Source organism: Cydia pomonella, chromosome 24, assembly GCF_033807575.1.
Source record: "Cydia pomonella isolate Wapato2018A chromosome 24, ilCydPomo1, whole genome shotgun sequence".
In the NCBI taxonomy this organism is placed as follows: domain Eukaryota; kingdom Metazoa; phylum Arthropoda; class Insecta; order Lepidoptera; family Tortricidae; genus Cydia; species Cydia pomonella.
This window is the reverse complement of record NC_084726.1, coordinates 6,486,661-6,507,911: the sequence shown is the minus strand read 5'-3', so window position 1 is coordinate 6,507,911 and position 21,251 is coordinate 6,486,661. Positions and strand designations below refer to the sequence as shown.

Here is a 21,251-nt window from a genome sequence, read left to right as displayed (position 1 = left end):
TTTATTTTATGCTCGAAAAGTTCATATTGTTATGCATAAATGAGTGAAGTGAAGAATGCATAAATAGGCGAATGCACACGCAGGCGATGCGGTCCGTAAATCATATATTTCGGCGTAGGGCTGTAATGTACGAAATTAGGCAATAGTTATCTGTTTTACAAGTGGGCAAAGTTGTTGTTTAACCGCTCGTGCTAATATTGATACCCGGGCAAGCGAAAGATTCCAAAATTGAACCAAGAGCGTAGAGAGTGGTTCGAGAAGCAGAATCTTGAGCGTTGCGAGGGTTTCAACCCTCAAGGCATGAGGGTTAAACAAACTTTGCCTCCGACTGAGACCAAAATTTTCACTACATCAACGCGAGGAAAATACTAACTATGAAATACCAAAAAAAAAAACAAACCAAATCAAATCCAAACGAATGTATAAAAAAAATATCATTTGAAAATCATCATTTAAAAGTCAATTCTAACAGCTAACATAAGGAAAAACTCAAAATTTGCATCTGATTACTTTGCCCCACATATGGACAAAATTCAATTTTCTCATTAGTTTTTGAACAATCAAGAGGGCCTTTACCAGTTGGTGTGGTGAAAAAGTTTTATTTATTTCACATTTTTTCCTCACAAGTGTGATGAAAAACACTGTGTTTGCCACAGACGGTACAGGAATGACGGACTCGTGTTAATTAAGCTTCAATTCACACTTGTAAATTCTTGTTTACCGCCCTTAATACACAATTATCACACGAAATCAATTCCCGAATGTCATGGAATACCTGAAATCCATATTAGCCCCATTGTCACCCATATTGTCAGTGATATTGGCCCCTTTGATGCTTACTGGCCACTCGTGGCCGCTTTATGACATACTTATGTCAAAATGACGTATCCGCCATAGTATTATTATCGCATACAGAACGCTAACTAATAGTTACAACCAGTATAAGCGCGCTTTCCGATTACTCGTTATTTTTACGAATCTGGGGGTCACTTTAAATTGGCTTATGATATCGACTTCTCTGCATGAACCAATGTTAATACGACCTAAAATTTCGAATAAGTCATTACATTAAGTAGCTTACTAGTAATGTACAAGGTGGAATTTAGCGTGAATTTCCATGAGACTTAAGTTGTTTTAGATTTGGAATGTTACGTTAAAGAGCAGAAGGTAATCCAGCTGGCAATAGTGCCACAAGGGTGCTTTCACTTGTCTATTCTCGGCCAAATCTGGCTTGCTAATTGGCTTTATACTCTGCCACTATAGAGATCAAAGCGTGGCATACGGAGGCTGATTCTAGTTTAAGACACTTTTAGTGGACGACCGGTATTTCACACAAAAATACAGCTGTCCTCTATTAACGCCCAGTAAGGGCTTAAGACCGAATTTCACACAATTTTTTTTATGACGACCGGTCTGGCCCAGTGATGCCTGTCTATGAAGCCGATGGTCCCGGGTTCACATCCTGGTAAGGGCATTTATTCGTGTGATGAGCATGGATATTTGTTCCTGAGTCATGGGTGTTTTCTATGTATTTAAATATTTATATATTATATTATATTGTATATCGTTGTCTAAGTACAAAAAGCCTTATTGAGCTTACTGTGGGACTTAGTCCAAGTCTATTTGTGTAATAATGTCCTATAATATTTATTTTTTATTATTTATTTTAACCCTATCCAATCCACACTTCCTCTTTAAAAATGTACCTTGACGAGAGCGTTAAAATATTTATAAAAAAAACGTACGTGAATGGGCAGATTACTAACCAACATCCATATTTTATAATATATTACATATATGCACGTTTTGTACAGGATTTTATTCCCACGTTTTATGTATTTACGCTCTTGTGTAAAAATTGTTCTGAAGTCCTAACTAGGTTTTAATTTTAAAACAAGGCAGCCGCAGAGCCACGCGCGCCGTCTGCGCAAATGTTTGCTATTTCATAAACCTAGTAAAGGCCAACACACATACCCACGATACGACGTCGTTGTTGTTGTCGTGTGTTGGCCCTGCGATACGAAGCCCTGACGTTGCACGACGCCGCAACGTGAGACGACGTCCTATCGTGGGTGTTTGTTGGCCCCGCGATACGAAGCCCTAACGTTGCACGACGCCGCAACGTGAGACGACGTTGTATCGTGGGTAAGTGTGTTGGCCCTAAGGTTGGATGATCACGCCAAAACCTAGTATTTCTCAGATCCTTACTAAGTTTTGATATAATTATGATTTGTGACATGCTGTGCTTACAATGGCCATTACTAGAAATGCAGGTTTAGTTGTAGGTATCAAAATCTCTCGTAATTATGCCGATTTTGGAGCAAGTGTCTCTGTAATTGGGCGAAGAATTGATAGGTGGATACAAATAAGAAAAAAAAAACAATATTATGTTAAAGGGCAGCCGCATAGTCCCCATTTTCCTCTCTGGGTATTGACATCATCATCACAATTTTGAAACAATTTTATATATATTAACATAGCTATTCGTCTAACTTTTTGATTATTAAGTATAAGAGTTAAAAGTAAATATAAATTCCATACAAACTTTCACTCAATCATCAACAGTGCTTTTATTTTAGGGCCGTTTCACATTTTTCAATAAAAAATTGTTCATGTTTTTCGCCTCGCTACCGCCTGTACATAGAATGCAGCCTAAAGCGGTATGTTACGCCATTTTCGAATGACTCATACTATTAGACTAATATCAGCAGCCTGACTCCAATTACTGTGCGGAATGGTAACTCATTAATCGACTCCAAATGAGTAGTTCCCATTGCTTCCGTCATTCATTCTGTGGAAGTGACAGGTAATATGGCACGTGTACACATGTACATGTAAACCAAAGTTATATACCTGAATAGAAGCCGCCTGTACTATGATTTTTATGAAAATTAATCCTTTGAACGCTTTATATCATAAACACATCACTTAAACACAAAGCTCCGCAAGGGAAAGTATGATATATAGATAAATATGAAGATAGATCATTTGTTGATAAAAAAATTACATGTCATTTTTGACAACGTGTCATTTTTTCGTGAAGGTTATTTGACAGCGTCCGCCATAACACCTATAGTTGTCCTTGGCGCTGTGGACACGACTAGTAATGACACTTTTAGATGTTCTAGGCATTAAAAAGGTTAAGTGTTAAAGGCTGTGCAAGAACGGGCGAATTTGAAGTAAAAAATCAAGGAAAACAGAATGTTGCTTTGGGCTGTTTTATGGAGTTGTAATCAGCTTGAACGTTCGTTATTTTTCTATGAGAAGAACACTGTAAATAATTGCCTGTACACAAGAATCTAGTATTTACTATGGATTGGGCTTTAGTGGTGGAGGAATTAACAGAACGGGATAGTCTTATCATTTTTTTATTCCCCACAGTAAATTTTGAGTATGTTTTATGGTGGGCAACAAATAACCCGACCAAATTACGTAGGTGTCAGGAATATTAAAACGTGTTTTTAATTTTGTCGCTTTGCGTATGTTCTGTCCCTCATGGGCGCACGCGGTATAGCACATCTATAGGATCCTACCATCTATGCCTGTACATCATTATTAACTCTTTTGTATGATCTACCTAATCATATATCTGTGGTGTTAATTCTTTGACAAAAATGGAACTTTTATTAGACTCTTTCGAATGTCATATGTCAATAAGCTTTGTTTTTGTCTCGGTTATGTTATGGAAGCTTGTGGTTATGACAATGAACTTTAGATATCAATCTATATTGGATGTGTAATGTTGATGCGTATGTATAATTAATTATATTTTACAGATATATAGATTATAGAGAAGACTGATAACGCGAAAACAATCCAATAAATATTGTTATGTATATAATTAATGTGTAAATGTGTAAATAATTGTCTTGAAAGCCCGGGGGTGGCAGAGTACCAGGCATAACACCTCGGTGCGTCGGGGTCTCTCCCAGAAGTCGTCGGCAACAGTCGTCTGCTAGGCTTCTTGATAGAGTTGGGTTGGCATGAGTAGTGCCGACAACCCACCACGCAAAATAGGTACGATTATATGACGTCGAGTTGCGGAAACCAAACCCGCAAGTACCTATCACCTATAGTTGAATGTTGTATTGATTTACGAATAATTTTAAAATGTGCATGCTGTCTTGAGATAGCGAATAAAGGTGGAAAAATTATTAACATTATTTTAAGACCTATAATAAACCCTTTTTTAGCAAAAAAAGAATTTGAATCTCTTACGTACCTACCTACCTACGTCGGATCTTCATTTTCTGACCATCTTCAAGGGTAGATTGAGGCAGGGAAGACTGGGTCGCTCGGCAGGTCAGGACTCTCCCTGCATCGTCGATGACTGCCTCTGTTATGCTGGACATACCTTGGATCTCCATCTTCCAACCAGTAATCTTCCAGGTAGAGTGGGGTAGAGAAGGCTGGGTCGCTCTGCAGGACAGGGATGCTTGAACCATCGGGCCGGTTCTAAGGCAGTTTACTTAAATGAAGTTGGTGATGGACTTACGTTGGATCTCCATCTTCCAACCATCTTCATGGGTAGAGTGAGGTAGGGAAGGCTGGGTTGCTCTGCAAGATAGTACTCTGCCTGCATCGTCGATGGCTGGCTCGAAGGTTAGGATACTGTTGGTGATGTTACCATCGGTGGACGTCTGTAATAGGAAACTTGCTTTAGTATGTTTTTTTTATTTGTAAAATACTCCCAAATTGATCCCAAAACACTGACAGGATATAACGTCAACTTAATAAATATACCCGAAAGAAATATACATTAAATATTTACAAATAAATAAATTAATTGTATTAATGTAATCAATGTTTATTAAAATAATAATTAAAACCATTAGAAGGGAGAGTTGAAGCAAAAAGGAAGAAGGGTGGACAAAGGAAACCGTAGATGGATCAAGTAAAGGAAAAACTTAAGTCACACGAACTTAGCCGTCTCCATACAATCGAATTTAAGCTCTCATTTTAAAAACACATTTTGAAATATAATGAAATTTGAAATGAGCATTCAAGTACGTAATATATACCTGTATTATTCCTAACAATAGAATACTCCTAAATATGTGGTACCTTTTGTTTGAGAACGTCACAAATATGTATTGGAATAACAGATGCTACGAAGCAGTGCTGGCCGAATGTTAATTAGAATTGAAAATATTGAAAATTAACCATTACAAATTGAACCGTAAACCGAAGCCGTTTACGGATCAATTTGTAATGGTTAGTTTTCCATTTTTACAATTCTAATTAACGTTCGGTCAACACTACTTCGAAGTCAGGGGACTAGATATTTACATACATTTGAGTTTCTATTGGCGTTTTCAATCAACGGTTTTCATCTTGGCTAACCCCCTGCTTAGCTTGGACCTACTTTGTTTTCTATTACATTTTTAAAAGGTACTTTATATGATTATAGTAAAATAATCTATTATCTATCTTATTGTTACTTCTAGTTATATCGTTCTACATAAAATAGCGATTGAATGGAACATACCCTAGGACCTAAACTAGACTTTGACAAGACCTAATCAGTGGTCATGCGAACACCGTCTTTCTCTCAATGGCACAGTAAAGTTTAAACAATAAGCTCTTACATAGTTTGCAAATTATATTTGAATAGAAAAATGTTTATTTAGTCACCTGCAATAATTTACGGGATGAATATATAGGTCATACTGAGCAACTTTAAGTATGGGACCAACCCCGAAATAGCTAAAAAAAATGTTACTCTCCCATAGAAAATGTCAAGGTCAGACATCCAAAACTTGAAATTTGTGATGTAATTAATTAATAGATGACGCCTTACATCGGACGAATATAACAAGGAGAGTGTCATGGAAATGTTTTTCATTAATGAAGGAAAAAAATATTATTATAAAGTCTGAATAATTTTTTATTCAACTTAAAGTGAGTTAGTAATGTTGTGCGTTGAGTGTCTGATTATTAATACAGTGTCTACGGCACTTTATAAACCCTAAAAATAAACAATTTCAAATTAACACTAATGTATTCCTCCATTAAAGGATTATAAGGATTAGCTAACATTTATAGCGAGAAATATACATTTTTTTTGTTTATACATTATAACATATAATTCATAATTAATATCAATATCAAAACTACTTTTGCTGTAGAGTAAATTTACCGATGTTAATCTTAACACATCTGATTAATCATGGAATATCTCATAATATACCTGCATTATTTTTGTCAGCAGTAAACTACGAGTACATTACCATAATACCACATTATGCAGGTATGTTAATAGTATAAAAACAAGGAAACAGATCAATAGACTCAAAACGTGACCCCTATTTTTTTAATTGAACAACACACGTGTCGAAAAAGTTCATTATAATAGCTTTTATAAAATTAAGCTTAACTTAAAAAGGTCGTAATTATTTGAATTATACGAAAGGAGATATAACTTTTTTATTTAATGTAGGATAGTATAGGGGTTAGTAATAACCACAATGAGCATTGATAATAGAAATTAATACACGCTCTGTTTGAATGGTATATCAGAACAATTGAAATTCGATTAGGGTATTTTTCTAATTTATTACTTTCCTATTACGGGCATTTCTCAGAGGTGACGTTCGGTGCCTGACTTCGGTGCCGATTATTTTTTTTTACTTTATAGACATGTGATGTTAAAATTAACAATTAGGCTTAAATTTAAAAAATATTGGTAGTGAAGGCCTCCTTATAGACGTAAAGGTTCGCGAAATATTTGAGTTTTTCAAAACACTGAAATCAAACACACTCACTGAAATCAATATTAATAAAAAGGGTGCCACTGAATTCAAAATTTACCAAGATTGTAATAAAACAATATTATTTTAGCACTAAAATAGTTTTATTATCAATTTAAAGACATCATAATGAAGATATAATTATGTTATTATTGTGATTCATCATAAAACGAAGTTATGCTCTGCTACAAACTATGGATTTATGATTATAAAGTAAATGGCTTCAAAAACTAAGTCAAATCATAATCAAGATAGAACGGTAAAAGAATCATTATTTTGAATAAGCAGTTAAAATCAGTAACAAATTAAAGTTTAGATCTCTCAAAATAAACTAATTAGATCTTTAAAAAGCAAGGCAAAATTGGCCTGCTCGCAAGCAAACACTTGACAATCAACAACAAAATCAAAAAAAATCTTAGGAAGAAAATAACAGTTATGCTTTAACATTTAACATAACATTGAAAAGAAAAACCTGCGTAATACCCTGCTTAAACTTAATTTTAACTATGTAATGTCTATATCTCTATTAATATAATATTCAGTCGGTTTGTCTGACAATGTGCAGACACATCACAAATACCACAATACTCATTAAATTCTAAAGTTATCTTAAACAAAATACTCTTTTGTCATTGACTATTAAATTAAAATAATAAATGGTAGGAAATTATCAGTTTCTTTGACAGTCTTTTTTCATTAAGATTTTAATTATTTTTTAAAAGACGTTAACATTTTAGTTTTAGCTACATAAAAATTAACAAAAGGTGACATTTCCCGTCTAATAACACTTAACATATACACATAAAATATTTCTTAAAAATAAATCAACATATTTGATATCAATGAGTTATTGAGATCTGCTATTAATCATATATATTTAAATCATCGTCTGATTCAATGACATTATCTGAATCAAATGTAGGAAGTGAAATGTCATGCTGTGCTAAAGATGGAGTTATCAGGTTTTCCAAGTCAGGTATATATCTCCAGAAGCTGTAATTTTCCTATACACTTATACTATTAAAGTAACTGCTTTTTGTATGCATGTTCATATAAGATTGCAGATTGTGCTGTAAATAAAAACCTATAAATATGGCACAAGCTTAACAATCAAAATTATATATTTATTTGGACATTATCATTGTATGTAAAGTATAAAAATAAAGAACAATATAGTAAAGATTGACAACGGTGGACTATTTTTTGATTTCGGTGGTCAAAAAACCCACCGAATCCACGGTTATCACGCCCACTGAATTCAATTTTAATCGCTTTTAATTAATTACAGAAAACATAATCATAGTATGTAAAAGAGTTTCTAATATCCAAATCACATACCTCTGAGGGTGGCTTACGCACTATTTAGCCGAAAAAAGCATAAGCACTTAAACAATTAATGGCTTCACCGAATTCAAAAAATCACGTAACCAAACCCACCGAATGCCGAACACACCTTTACGAAATCTGCTTGCAGACCGGGAGCCGACGTCCGCTCTCGCCGGTAAACGTGGCGCGACTGACGCTACCTGCGCACGCGGCGCGGAGTTCCTGGTATATTCCTTTGTGAAATTCCGACAAGGTTTATAAATTCCAGTGAAATCACGTGTTGCCGCGGGACAAGTCGAATAATTGGATTTATTTTGTAATATTAATGCGTAAATTATTTTGAGTCTAATAATATAAATGATAGGCTTATGTTGAATACGTGAACCAACTTTAAAAATTAAAATAAAATTCCAGTCTTAAGTTATGATTTTTTGTTTCAACAAATCTGGGTGCGGGACATACCCACTGTTCGTCAATTTTAGCACTTAACATTTATTTTCTTATAATATATATACTACATGGAATGTTTTACCAGTTGTCCAGGTGTATCAGATGCTGATGGATTTCCATGATTTAATTCAGATTTTATAGGCAACAAATTCATGTGTTTATGCCCCCGGACACGTAAAAACGCCACCTCTGAGAAATGCCCTTACATTAACAAGGCCGCTCTAGTGCTCTTATGTAAATATTGCATGTCTGGTAAAACGTTTGAAAAACTTAGTTTTTTTTCCATTTACAACTCTTTGTTGAGGATCAATTAAATAGCCTTAGACTTTATTGAAATTAAACTTAATTCAACAAACTTGACTTAGTATTTTTGATTTTGCCTCAGACACGTATGACAAAATTTCAGTTTTCTTTTAACAAACTCTTTCTTTCATTGTATTTTATTTATAAAGTCACACGTTTTTAGAGTCATTTACTTGTTTCACTTTTTGTTCAATGTTATAACACACATTATCTAAAAATGGTGACCGTACTTACCTACTGTTCAAGATGTCACTGTGGTTATCAGCGCATCAATATAATGGTTAACTATTGTGCTGTCTGCATTGTGCGTCCGACTATTAGGGGCAATTACACGCGCCGACCAATTGTGCAAACAAAATGGTTGTTCTGCATTCAATCTAAACATGTTAGAGCACGTCTATACACTTATGTACAAAACTAGCTTTTGCTCGTGACTTTGTTTACGTGTAACGATAATTTATGTCCTTCCCCGGGATTCAATCAACCTCCCTACGTTTCATAAACAACGGTTCAGCGGTTTAAGCGTGACAAGTAAACAGCTAAGGGTTTTACCTTTTATCTCAATTACCCTGAAAACATAACTCTGTTTAAAATTTTCTTTCGTCTGATCCCACGCGGCTATACGACTAGCCATTTTATACAAGATTTATGCTGCTATTCTACCTAGCAGCGGGTAACGATATATGTAGAAGGGAAGGGGAAGGGGTCTCTTACTGGAAACCTTAACGACGTTTTACTTTATAGAAGAACGGTTTGTCCATTCGCGCAAAAAAATGATTGGATTATTAGCTAGAGTTCAAACTAACGACCTCAAGTCTAAACAATCGACAGTTATAAACTAAAATAGATGCTATACACTAACAGACCGCGGGCAGGAGTCATGGCCTCCCGGCTGATACTTTGTCAGATGATTGTTTAGATGCTATCATGAATTAAATAAATAGTCAGCCAGTTGTACCGGGGTGGAAAGACCGTCAGCTGGTCACATGAACATGTACTAGACGTTCTTGACCACCTTCTATGAGAAGAGAATCCCTTTCGGGATTATGATACAGCGAAAGAAATGCTGGTAGTCGTCGCGTCGGGGGTTAAAAAGGAATAATTTAGAGATTAGCAGCTGTAAGGCCAGAGTGGACGCTCGAAGCGGAACGTTCGGCGGGGCGTGCAGCGCGGAGTCGAGCTCACAAGGGATTTGAGTGGCGTGCACTATGGCCGCTCCTATACGTGTCATTTGTTTAACAATGCCCGCCCCGCTGCACGCCCAACTCGAGCGTCCACTCAGCCCTTACACTAACTGTAGCTCTCGTTAAGTTCTACACCTTAATTCCGGTTTAAATATTCTGGTGAATTAAATTTCGAAACTGTATTGAGATCGCATTAACTACATGTTATTTAAAAACACCAATAAAATACGATCGCGCATTAAACCGAACAAAACTGCACTCTCATAATGAACCTTTAATTAACCAAAATGTGAAAACTATCCCATTTTATAGCACTTAAACATATTGCAATAAAGTCCAATTTCGTTTATTAGGTTTCCGCTAAAATAAGTGCGTTTATATGGAGGATCATTATTTCAATTACTGGAGGTAATTTGAATTGTATGAAAGGATATTGTAAAGGATTGGGTGGGGTTGTAATTGTATCAGCCTGATGCATTCATGACGAATGTATTATATTCGTATGTAGGTATGTACTTAATGTACTTACGTCACTCGAATTAAATTGGTTGATCAATTTAAATTAAAAAATATTGCTTTTTTGTTTGAAAGTAGCCTATATTAGTAATTTAAACCTGCTTCTAACGGTACAGAATAGATAAAAATGAACCGAGTCTAATGTAACACATCTAAGATAACTGGAGCGTATAACACAACTCGTGATCCTCACATATCCTCCCGGGCACTCCCGCACTAATTTCTTAAAATAGGAGTGAAACTGTTTATTGGCTTAGCACAGGAGCGCTGCGACAGTACGAGTATCTTACCAGCGAGATAGCCTACCCGTGCCTTTCTAATTAATACAGTTAAAAAAAAAAGGGTTGATTGTCTATGACACGGGCGATATAGGTACCTACTAGTGAAATGCTTCTAAATCAAGATTAAATAAAATATGTACTTACAGTTACTCTAACATTATTATTCTTGGTATACCCCATTTCATTTACCATGGCGGAATTCCACTTGAAACTGCACAAAGAGAATCATACCTAATGTTGATCCATTGTTTAACAATTGCTTTACTAACTCTGTTGTTCAAAGCCAGCGTGTGGTCAAATAATAACACAAAGAATCAATAGTGAACAGTTACATGTAATACACAACAACGAAAAAAAAAATATTGCCGGGTACTTTTGTTGTCACTACTTGTATTGTTTACGCTGACCGTTTCTAGTGCAATCCCGCCATGGTAAATGAAATGGGGTATAACGCCTAGCCACCAGGTAAGGGACGGTTTGGGCCTGGCGGCTACAGCTTGGCAGATAATTTTAGTCTTCTGCTACTAGAGAGCGCTTTCCACCTTCTAGTGTAATCTTGGTGAAATTCTTCTAAAGCCAGATTAAATTAAATAATGTACTTACAGTTTCTCTAACGTTCTTAAGCTTGGTACCGCCTCGCCACCAAGTTATTGAGGGTTTGGGCCTGGCGCCGACTGCTTGGCAGATCAGTTCAGTCTTCTGCCCGGCCACTAGAGGGCGCTTGCCGCCTTGCAGTCGGACCCAGAGGGGACGCACTGGAAAAAAGGGAAAGAATTTTTTTTTTGAAAACAGATATACATAACTATTAGTTAACGTAAACATCTCTATCATACACTAAGTCTCAAACTGCTTAATTTATTCAAATGGAGTAAATTTTGGTTTATCGTTGGCTAAAGTTTCAAATACTGTCCTGACAGATGCCTAAATTCCTAATCTTAATTCGGAATTTGGAATTAACCGAACGAACACTACGTTTCGTTTACTCGTACCATCAAGTGGGGTAACTTGGGACAGGAGGGGTAACAGGTTGGTTACAATTGTATGGGAGCGGCCTGTTGGCGGTGGGTTCATGTGGATTTAAAGAAGAAAATATATTTAAGCTTTATTATGGTTATTAGGTACTTTATTTCTATTTCAATCAATCTGTCTTGTTGCAAGTCTACTTTATGTTTTACTCGTATTGTGACAAAGTACAAAATGACGTTGTTTGAACCACTAATAGGACCCATTTCTCACACATGCACATTACATACAGAAATAGCCCTAGGCCCTTAATAACGTCAAATTACAAACCGCCTTAAGGCAAACACGCACATCCGCAAAAACCGGGTTATAAAAAACCAAAAAATACGCCTTATGGAACTTTACCGCTTCCCTACAAAAAGACGTAAGTCAACAAAATAGGGAAAGATATATGACTTTTTCGACTTAAACTTTTGAGATTGATGATTTCGTATCTACTTAATTAAAAGAGTTATTTTTCAATAAAGCGAATGGTTTTGTAAGCAGTTTCGTTATTTTTACCAGTATAAAGACTTTTATATTTATTATTAGGTGCTTCGAGTATCTGTACAACTGCCGAGCCGTTTTACTTGTTAGCACGTATTATGTGAATACAAAACTTGATTAAAATAACAGTTTTCTCGGAGCTCAAAAATATTACAAGAGGTAATCACTGTCTACATCCCGGTCGATTTAAATCTAGTGATTAAAAACCTCCAAAATACACATACTGGATTAAATAACTTTATTAATAATAAGATTCACTTTACTGGCACATGCATTTTTATAACTCTTTGAAACATTTTTAATAATAATAGGTATAATATAGAAATAGCCGAGCGAGATAACCGCCATGTGGGATGTTGACTCGACGAACATTGTTTTGATAGTCGTTTCAGCGAACGGTTTCATAGCGAAGAGTCCCGAGCAACACCTCGATATTCTCGCTAGGTGGTCAAGGGTTAGACGATGCAGAAGTGTTTATATGTGTGTTTTTATACTGTAATTTTATACTCATATCGTAAAAATACCTAAACTGACAGTTAAAATGAATAAAAAAATATTCTTGATTTATTAGATATATTTTTTAAGTTGTATGTATTTCTTTCTATGACGTAGAAAAGGGTTGTAATATGGCATCAAAATATAATTTATTTTACATATTTTTTGTGTCGTCCCTAAACCTTAAATTTGCTATTCTGTCACAATTCTAGCCAAAAGAAATACGAAATAGAATAGAAAATGCCGGCACAAAATGATGTGTTGCCAAATATAATAAGGCAATAAAACTATGTCATAAAAGAATGTAATAAAATATGCTGACACCACAAAAGGTATATAGGTCAAAGACAAATTGGGGCTTGTTTAGGTACCGTCAGCAGTAAGAAGCTAAGCATGCGAAGTGTTCAAAAAGATTTGAACACGATTATTCATCGTTGATTTAGGGTTGTTTTAGGAAAAGTAAAGAATACCTATAGGCGAAATTTGGAGAGCTGTGAATTAGGAGATGTGTAAGGGAAAAACAAGTTGTTGTCGTTATGATGTTAATTATAATACTGTCTAATTAATTTAGGTATATATTTATATAGTAAATATTGACAGTGATATCACATTATATATATTTGGTTTGTATTTTTGCGCAGCTGCAGTTGCCATCCAAACGTCACCTTTGGTCTGCTGGCCGTAGTCTTCATTGTATTTTTGTATCAAGTATTTTACTTGCCAAAAATACCAAGTACTTAAACCACGCATCCCGTATCCATTATTATAATGAAAAGTCATTTCCATACGCATATCAAAAATCCATCAACGGGCATCATTTGACTGTATCCGAAAAAACATTTCATGTTAAATCTGCTACAACAGAATATGCGCCTTAGTGCTATATAAATAAAGTATTCTTTGGATGCAGTGATGATTAAAAAGTTTAAGCCTTTTTAGGCCATGCGTTTTTGGTAGTTTCCAAAAACTTCACTTTGGCACTTTAATCAAATTAAATTAATTTAATTTTATCAATTATCTGCCGCCGGCATGGCTTTTTTAATCTAAAATGTAAATTACCCTTAATGAGACCACACGGTTCAATTCCAGAGTTTGGGAGCTGCCCGTTCGGAAACTTTATCAAATGACGAGGCAGGAAATCCTGTTTTTGGCCTGTTGGTGTATACAAAAAACGGGATTTAAAATATAAAAATTCTTTGATTAATGGGCTTAAGCGGCCATTCAATGGGGTTGGCCGGTAGGAGTATTTTACAGATGGCGCGGCAAATATCAAACAAACATTTATTCAGCAAATAGGCCATAGGGGCACTTTTACATGTCATTTTTTACAAACAATAAAAAATACAATTACAAATATGGAATCGATGAAATAATATATACTTTATTAGAGATGTATACTGTCTCTAAATGTAAAACTACACAAAAAAAAAAAACTATGATGATAAAATAAAACCAACAAATACTAAAATTCTTTAGAGATGTGCAAGTCTCTAAGTATCAGAGATAAAATATAAAAAAAAACATTAAATTATCCTTAGTGATGTAGAGGGTCTCCAAGACTTGAATTCTTATATAAATAATTAAAAGAAAAAAAAAAATAATCAGCCAAGAACCGAATGAAGTGTCTCACTTTAATGCCACTCGAAAGTAAAGTTACATACTTATAACATAACATGTAGCCTAACGTAACTTTTTTTTTTATACTACGTGGTGGCAAACAAGCATACGGCCCGCCTGGTGGTAAGCAGTCCCCGTAGCCTATGTACGCCTGCAACTCCCATGGACGCGTTGCCGACCCTAATACTCCGCAAGTCCTCACCTGCTTTGAGCTCTGGCAACCTTACTCACCGGCAGGAACACAACACTATGAGTAGGGTCTAGTGTTATTTGGCTGCGGTTTTCTGTAATTTGCTACAATATCTTAGTATTTAGGTTGAAAGTACCTAATAAATGTGGTAATTTCATCAGCCTTTGTGATTTCAGTTTTCTTGAATTACATATTCCCTTTAGACAATTTTTATTTTACAGAAATACCATCAAACCCCAACAAAACACTAATTATAGAAATAACCACCTAAACCAATTTAAATATTTGCTAGACTTCCAATAATTAATAGCCTCAGATACTAATTACTATTTCAAAATACCAATGTTTATTTTTAATGTAAACGTAATTAAAAACCGCAAGCTCGTTCAAATAGAATATATTATAATAAGCCTCAAGCTCAATTAGCTAAAATAAATGTTAGGCAAATACATAGCAATGTAGTTATCGCAGAATAGGGTATTTTGTCAACTAGGGCGCAAATCTACATATATTTTGAAATATTGGCTTATTAGCCAAGGTTGCATCGTCTAAAACGTAATAACCTAATAAAATTTAAATTATCGGCCCGATTCGAAGAATGAGATACGATAACGATAAGTTCTGGTTTAGATAAGTTCTCATTTAGATATCGTTTGTATGTCGCATAATTGACAGAAGCAGATCGATTCGGGCAACCAATGTCACTTTGACGTTAGAAATAACGTAGATAGATCTTATTGGGATCACAGCGAAATCGAAATAAACGTCAATTTTAACGTGTCGTTTAGTTATCGATCTTTTAAAGATCTTTCCAAGATCTTAAACGTGTCTTCATTATTCTTCGAATCGGGCCGTATGGCTTTTGAGTTCAGCAAGGTTTTTTAGTTATAAAACTTTATTCTTGTTAAGATTGGTCCACACTCCACAAACAAGAATACCTATAGTTCGTGGCATCCACGATGACGCGTAAATTTGTCAAATATAACTATATCTGACTAACACAAAAACATGTAATGACGCGTACTGGAGGAGCGATGTTGGAGCAGGAACGCAGCGTAGCGAGTGAGAGGGACAGCGCGAACTTGTTTTTTAAATGTTATATCTCTAAAATGTGTGACTTGGACGGCACGATAACGTGTACTGCTGCTAGAAAATTATATTTGTTGTCTTGGATTTGGATACTCGTATATTTGTAATCAAACTTCACAGGTAAGTTCGTTTGATTATTAAATATAACCTTTAATAACATGACAATACAAGTCAAGAGATTAGAATTGTCTAAATGATTCGTTTATTGTTGCAAGAAAAGTACAGTCAGCAATAAAAGATTGTAAAAAAATGTTTTTTTTTTTATAAAAAAAATTATTAACTTTTTAGTACGGAACCGCCACGAAAAAGGTAACATGTTACGGTAAGGTCACGCGCGACAAACGAGCATTTTGTTTATGGCCAGTATAAAACAGGTTTATGGCGCGGGTAAAGACTTTTTCGACACAACATAGTGACATTACTCTTGAGTGTAGAAGCATTTATTTGTGTGTCTACGTTTAGTTGAAGTAGGTTGTGCTGTCTCAGATAAAACGCAAAAAACAGACAAGTGCGAGTAGGACTCGTCCACCGAGGGTTCCGTACTTTTTAGTATTTGTTGTTGTAGCGGTAAGAAAAATAAATCACACACGGACATACGGAAGGACAAACGGACTGTGGAGTCTTAGTAAAAGGGTACCGTTTTACCTTTTGATTACGGAACCCTAAAAAGGGCAATTGCAACCATGGGGCCAATGCAACTATTTACTCTAAAAAAACTTTCATCAGTCATTATAATCAAAGAATAAATACATTCAAACTTGAAGTAGGTATAGGTTCGTTGACAAAAAACGCATCAGAAATAAGCATTAACATTCTTCAAAGTCCGGAAACCTTTTAACGACCGAATACATACTCGTACAAGCTTCCGTAAAATACTAAGCAAAAAAACTGCCGAAAGGATTTAAGTGGCTAATAACTTTTTTTTTAAACACCGCCACAATTTAATCTACAAAATCAATTCGACACCTTTATGCTTTCATGATTAACAAAAAAGCACACCCCTAACCATTAAGCCCTCTTCATACTAAACCACTGCAATCACAATTAAATATACACAAACATATTTGCGCACGCTTGAAAAATAATAGACCTTATGATCATTGTAATAAGCTTTAATGTCAGAAAATTTACTGCAAAACTAAATTTGTTTAATAATAGGGTTGTGCATTGTGTGCCCCTTTGGTTTTAAACAATAGGTGTGAGTTAAAGGCAATACAAAGCGTTTTTAAAGCTCACTTAAGACAATTAAGCATGTTTTTGACCCCTGTTCTGAAATAAGACTTAATCAAAACACAGCCTAATGCCCTAGTTTTAAGGTTTTAATTAGCTTGTGTAATCGAGAGGGGAATAGTGTGAGAGTTTTTTGCACTTGAGTACATTTTCAGCTTTTATTTGGAGTGTCGGTACACTCAGGCTCAATAAAGGCAATTCGGATGTGAAAAATCTTTATATCGAAGTTACGCTCTCAAAAACGACATGTTTAAATTACATGAATATTTACGCATCCTATATTCTATTATTTTATGTATTTCTTTTTAATTTTCTTGTTTTTGACATAGTGTGTAATTTTATTGTATTGTATTTTTTCTTTATTTTTATTTTTAGGCGTTGACATGATTTTTTATTTTTATTTGAATTTTTTATTATTTTTTGTGATTATTTATGGGCATGTAGTCTGAAATATTTTTTTTGAATTGAATTAATATCTGTCTGATAATATTTTTTGTTGCTTAAAATTGTTACAGCAACAAAGAAAATGAAGAGAGAAGTTTTTGGCAAAAAAGTATTTTTGGTACAAGCTTTTATCGCTGACTGTACTTTTGTTTCCACGGCCAACTAATATTCACTCAGACAATTCTAAAAACCTCAAACATAATTAGTTTGCGTTGATTTATTACAGGTTTCCCATGGCAACCTCCTGTCTCCATCAACAGAGACATCAGATGAGCTCCAGGACATCATAATATTGCATTGTCATCCGATACATATGTGTGCAAAATGTAAACTCTTCGGAAATCGCGAAGTTAAGTAAGGCATATGTAACTTCCAAGATTACTAATTTAAAGTATGTATATGCTAACAGGGCAAGTTAAATAAAAGCTTGTAAAAAAATTAGCCACATAAACTGATGAGAACCAGACATTAATAAAGATATTTGTTTCGTAAATATGAATGCCAAGTTCAAAATTAGAGGGTAATTTGAATTTTACAGTTGCGGCTTTCGGCGGTGATTCCGTGAGTCTCTTATTTAAAACTACCAAAACGGTACCATTTTATTAAGTCATTTCATTTAATAGTATATTAAAAAAGTCATCGTCAATAGTGAGAATTGAAACTCCCAAACCCAAAGAAACTAGCAATCCTCCCAAACTTTAGGATAATACCTACAACCGCTTTATACCAAAGAACCAAGAAAGTTCCCAACTAACTTGTTAGGGTTGAAATATGATCTATGATCTGCTTGTAGCTGCCAGGTTTCATCCTGTTGAGGTAAAATAACGTTTCGCCACAGTAGATTTAGATTTACATGAAGTAGATTATCTGCAAATAAAGATACATGCATACCATCTACTAAAACAGGTAGGTAACGATCATATCCCATACATGTTAGATTTAATTATTCTGTACGAAAAACTTATTATCTGTTACTGTACTCCTGGTGTAAATTTATTCGATATAGAGACGTGACGTACGATTTTGCGTTAAGTCTCATTTTGTATGGGATTTTGAGTTTCCAAAACGTCCCGCTTGGCGCGCTGTTTCTAAATCCCATACAAAATGAGTCTTAACGCAAACGCGTACGTCACGTGTCACGTCCCGCTATCGAATAAATTTACACTAGGGTTAAGGTTAAGTTAGGGTGTTAAAACACGGGTTCTGTTTAAAAAAACACTTTAAGAAGAACTTTCGGGAAAAAATATGTACAAAAAAAATCAATCACCGATTTCACTGCCAACTTGAATTAACCTGGATCACAAAGGGACGAACCGTTATTCCGTCCAAGATTTGAGATTGAGCATCGAAAGACCAAGAGTGTGTATGACCGAAGATGTGTTACTGTTTTCAGTATTTTTACTGTAGTCTCAGCGTTCATTACCTTCAGCATTGAAAGTCCTTAAACTGATCCTACAATCTTCTTTAGGTAGAATCAGTAACAGAACTAATACATAATTATGTTGTAAATATGTATATATACATGTTCGTAATCGAAAAAATGCAGAACGAATGCCAAATTGTATTATGTACCTTGAAAACTTCGCAAACTGTTTTATAATTCATTGCTTCAGCAGATTTCTAAGTCAGGCGGTAAGCTAACTTTCCTGTTTCATTTGATATCCAATATGTGAGAAAAAAAAAACATTCAAACACATTTCTTTGGGATAGAAATAAACATTAAGTATCAGTACAATTCGATTGCAACAAGTAAGTTTATGGAAGACACAAATACTTAATTTTTACTATGTAGCATATACTTACTTAATTTTTAATCTCTTTAATTATATAGGTTTCAGTATGAATGTACTTTAGTTTGTATAATATAGTTATAAAGAAAATTGCTACACCCCACCGGGATCCATGTGAAACATCTATGTACATACCATGGTTTGCAATAAAGATTTACTTAAACTCAATGATTTTTCCTCAATTATTTTTTCTCTTTTATGTACGTAACGAATCGAAACAGTACCGAACGGTAACAACCCGTTTTGTTCTGTATCTTGGGAACTTCTGAACTTCTTCCATATTTCATCGATCGCCGACTGCCGGATGCCGCAGGCGTATTCGGAGTAAAAAAATATATGTTGAATTAATATTACTTATGCGATTGACGTGTAAGTTGTCACACGATTAGTTTTAGCTTAGTTTTAAGTCAGGTAGTCGAAATCAGCGCCATGTCTTACCGTGGCATTACGCTGCGTGTTGTTTATTTTATAATATTGTAGTCACAATATGATGTTAAATAAATGTATTTTCTTTGTTTGTTATATTGTACTTGAGCGGTATTTTAAAATATGTTCTGGTATGATTATAAGATCGTCGATCGTTGGCGATGATTGGTGCGTGCGAAATCTACTGCGAGTAGTGTCAAAGTCGTATCACAACAAGATCAAAACTTATCTATCGCATTCATATTTAAGTAGGTTGGTAAGTATACCTGTGATAAGGTTCATAGCCATTGGTATAACGTTAGGAAGGTAATTTTAATAAGATTGTACAGTCAACCAATTTGATTCCTAGGCCACTATAGAACCATGCCATAATGACTTCTACGACAGTGCTTATTGAGTGATGCGTGTCAAGTATCTAGTAGTTAAAGCGACAAGGTTCTATAGTGGCCTAGGATTCAAATTGGTTGACTGTACGTCACAATAAAAGAAACAAAAACAATTTGATTAACGGTACAGGGTCCGTGCGTGTTGGAGGGTCTGCCATCTTGTGGCTTGAATCGGAAATATAAACATGTACATTGACACTTCACGCCAAAGCAAGTGCTGCCATCTACCGTTCTCGTACGTTTTCTTATGCATAATAGGTTCTACCATCTTGTACATAAACTTAACATTTACACCTCGCGCCAAAAATTGGACGACTCCTGTGCTGCCCCCTACAGTTTAAGGACGCTCATATAGGCAGACGTCCGGGGTCTTCTTGTTAGAATAAAGATCTTTTCCTACCAACCTATGGGCAGCGGAATCATAGAACGTTAATCGGAAGGTATTTTATTATATCAATGTCTTTTCAATTTACTTATTTATTTTCACCAAAAAGAATTATGTAATTTTACATAGGTTTTATACTAGCTATAATAATTTAGATACAATCATTTGTGGTAAAGTGGTAAAGTGTGGCACCCGAACTAGGGTAAAACCTGTATGTCAGGTCAGCAGGCCTTAGACTATTTTAGATTATTAATTTATTTGTATTACTATTATGTATATGCAATCTGAATTCGCTTCCAATGGGTTTACCTACTCGCGTTTTTACGATCTGTTACGAGAGTCTTAGTTTCGAGTGTTTTGACGAATCGCTATTTGTTTTTATCTGGCAAAGTTTTGAGCATCTTCTACGGTGCATGTGAGTATGACTATAGGTATTGAAAAAGGGTTCTGGCTCCTCTACACTATGGTCCAGCGCTGGTCCAGCGAGATGGCCATGCGATGGTTGAAACACCACTATACGATGGCGACAGTCAGTTGCGATCTATTCGTTTTCCAAGATGGACGTGGAAGCATTAGCCGCTGCAGCAATTTATTTGTACGACACGTACCAGCATTTTCATAATCTACACAATAATAAAGTAATTAATTAAAAAGAAATTACGTAGATGGTGGATGTAATCTATTATCCATCGCAATAATAAATAAATAAACAAATATTATAAAAGTATATCATCACGCTTTTCCATCTCGTACCTTACTTAGGCAACTCCTATTATATAACGATTGTATAAAATCTATTCTTGATGCAAATTACCTACCCGGCGTACGAGTTACCCATATCACAGGGTGGACAGGTCTGCGTCGAAATCATCAGTGGCTAT

The 21,251-nt window shown here is 35.1% G+C and overlaps 1 protein-coding gene across 1 annotated transcript in view; it reads right to left on the bottom strand.

Moving 5' to 3' along the window:
• The window catches only part of LOC133531114 (B-cell receptor CD22-like), a 620,993-nt gene that overhangs the window by 22,282 nt on the left and 577,460 nt on the right, over positions 1–21,251 (bottom strand). Inside the window, exons 9-10 of the mRNA XM_061869231.1 lie at positions 11,413–11,564; positions 4,496–4,640 (exon numbers count right to left, since the gene is read on the bottom strand). Coding sequence (XP_061725215.1) covers positions 4,496–4,640; positions 11,413–11,564 — 297 coding nt within the window. The remainder of the gene's footprint in view (positions 1–4,495; positions 4,641–11,412; positions 11,565–21,251) is intronic.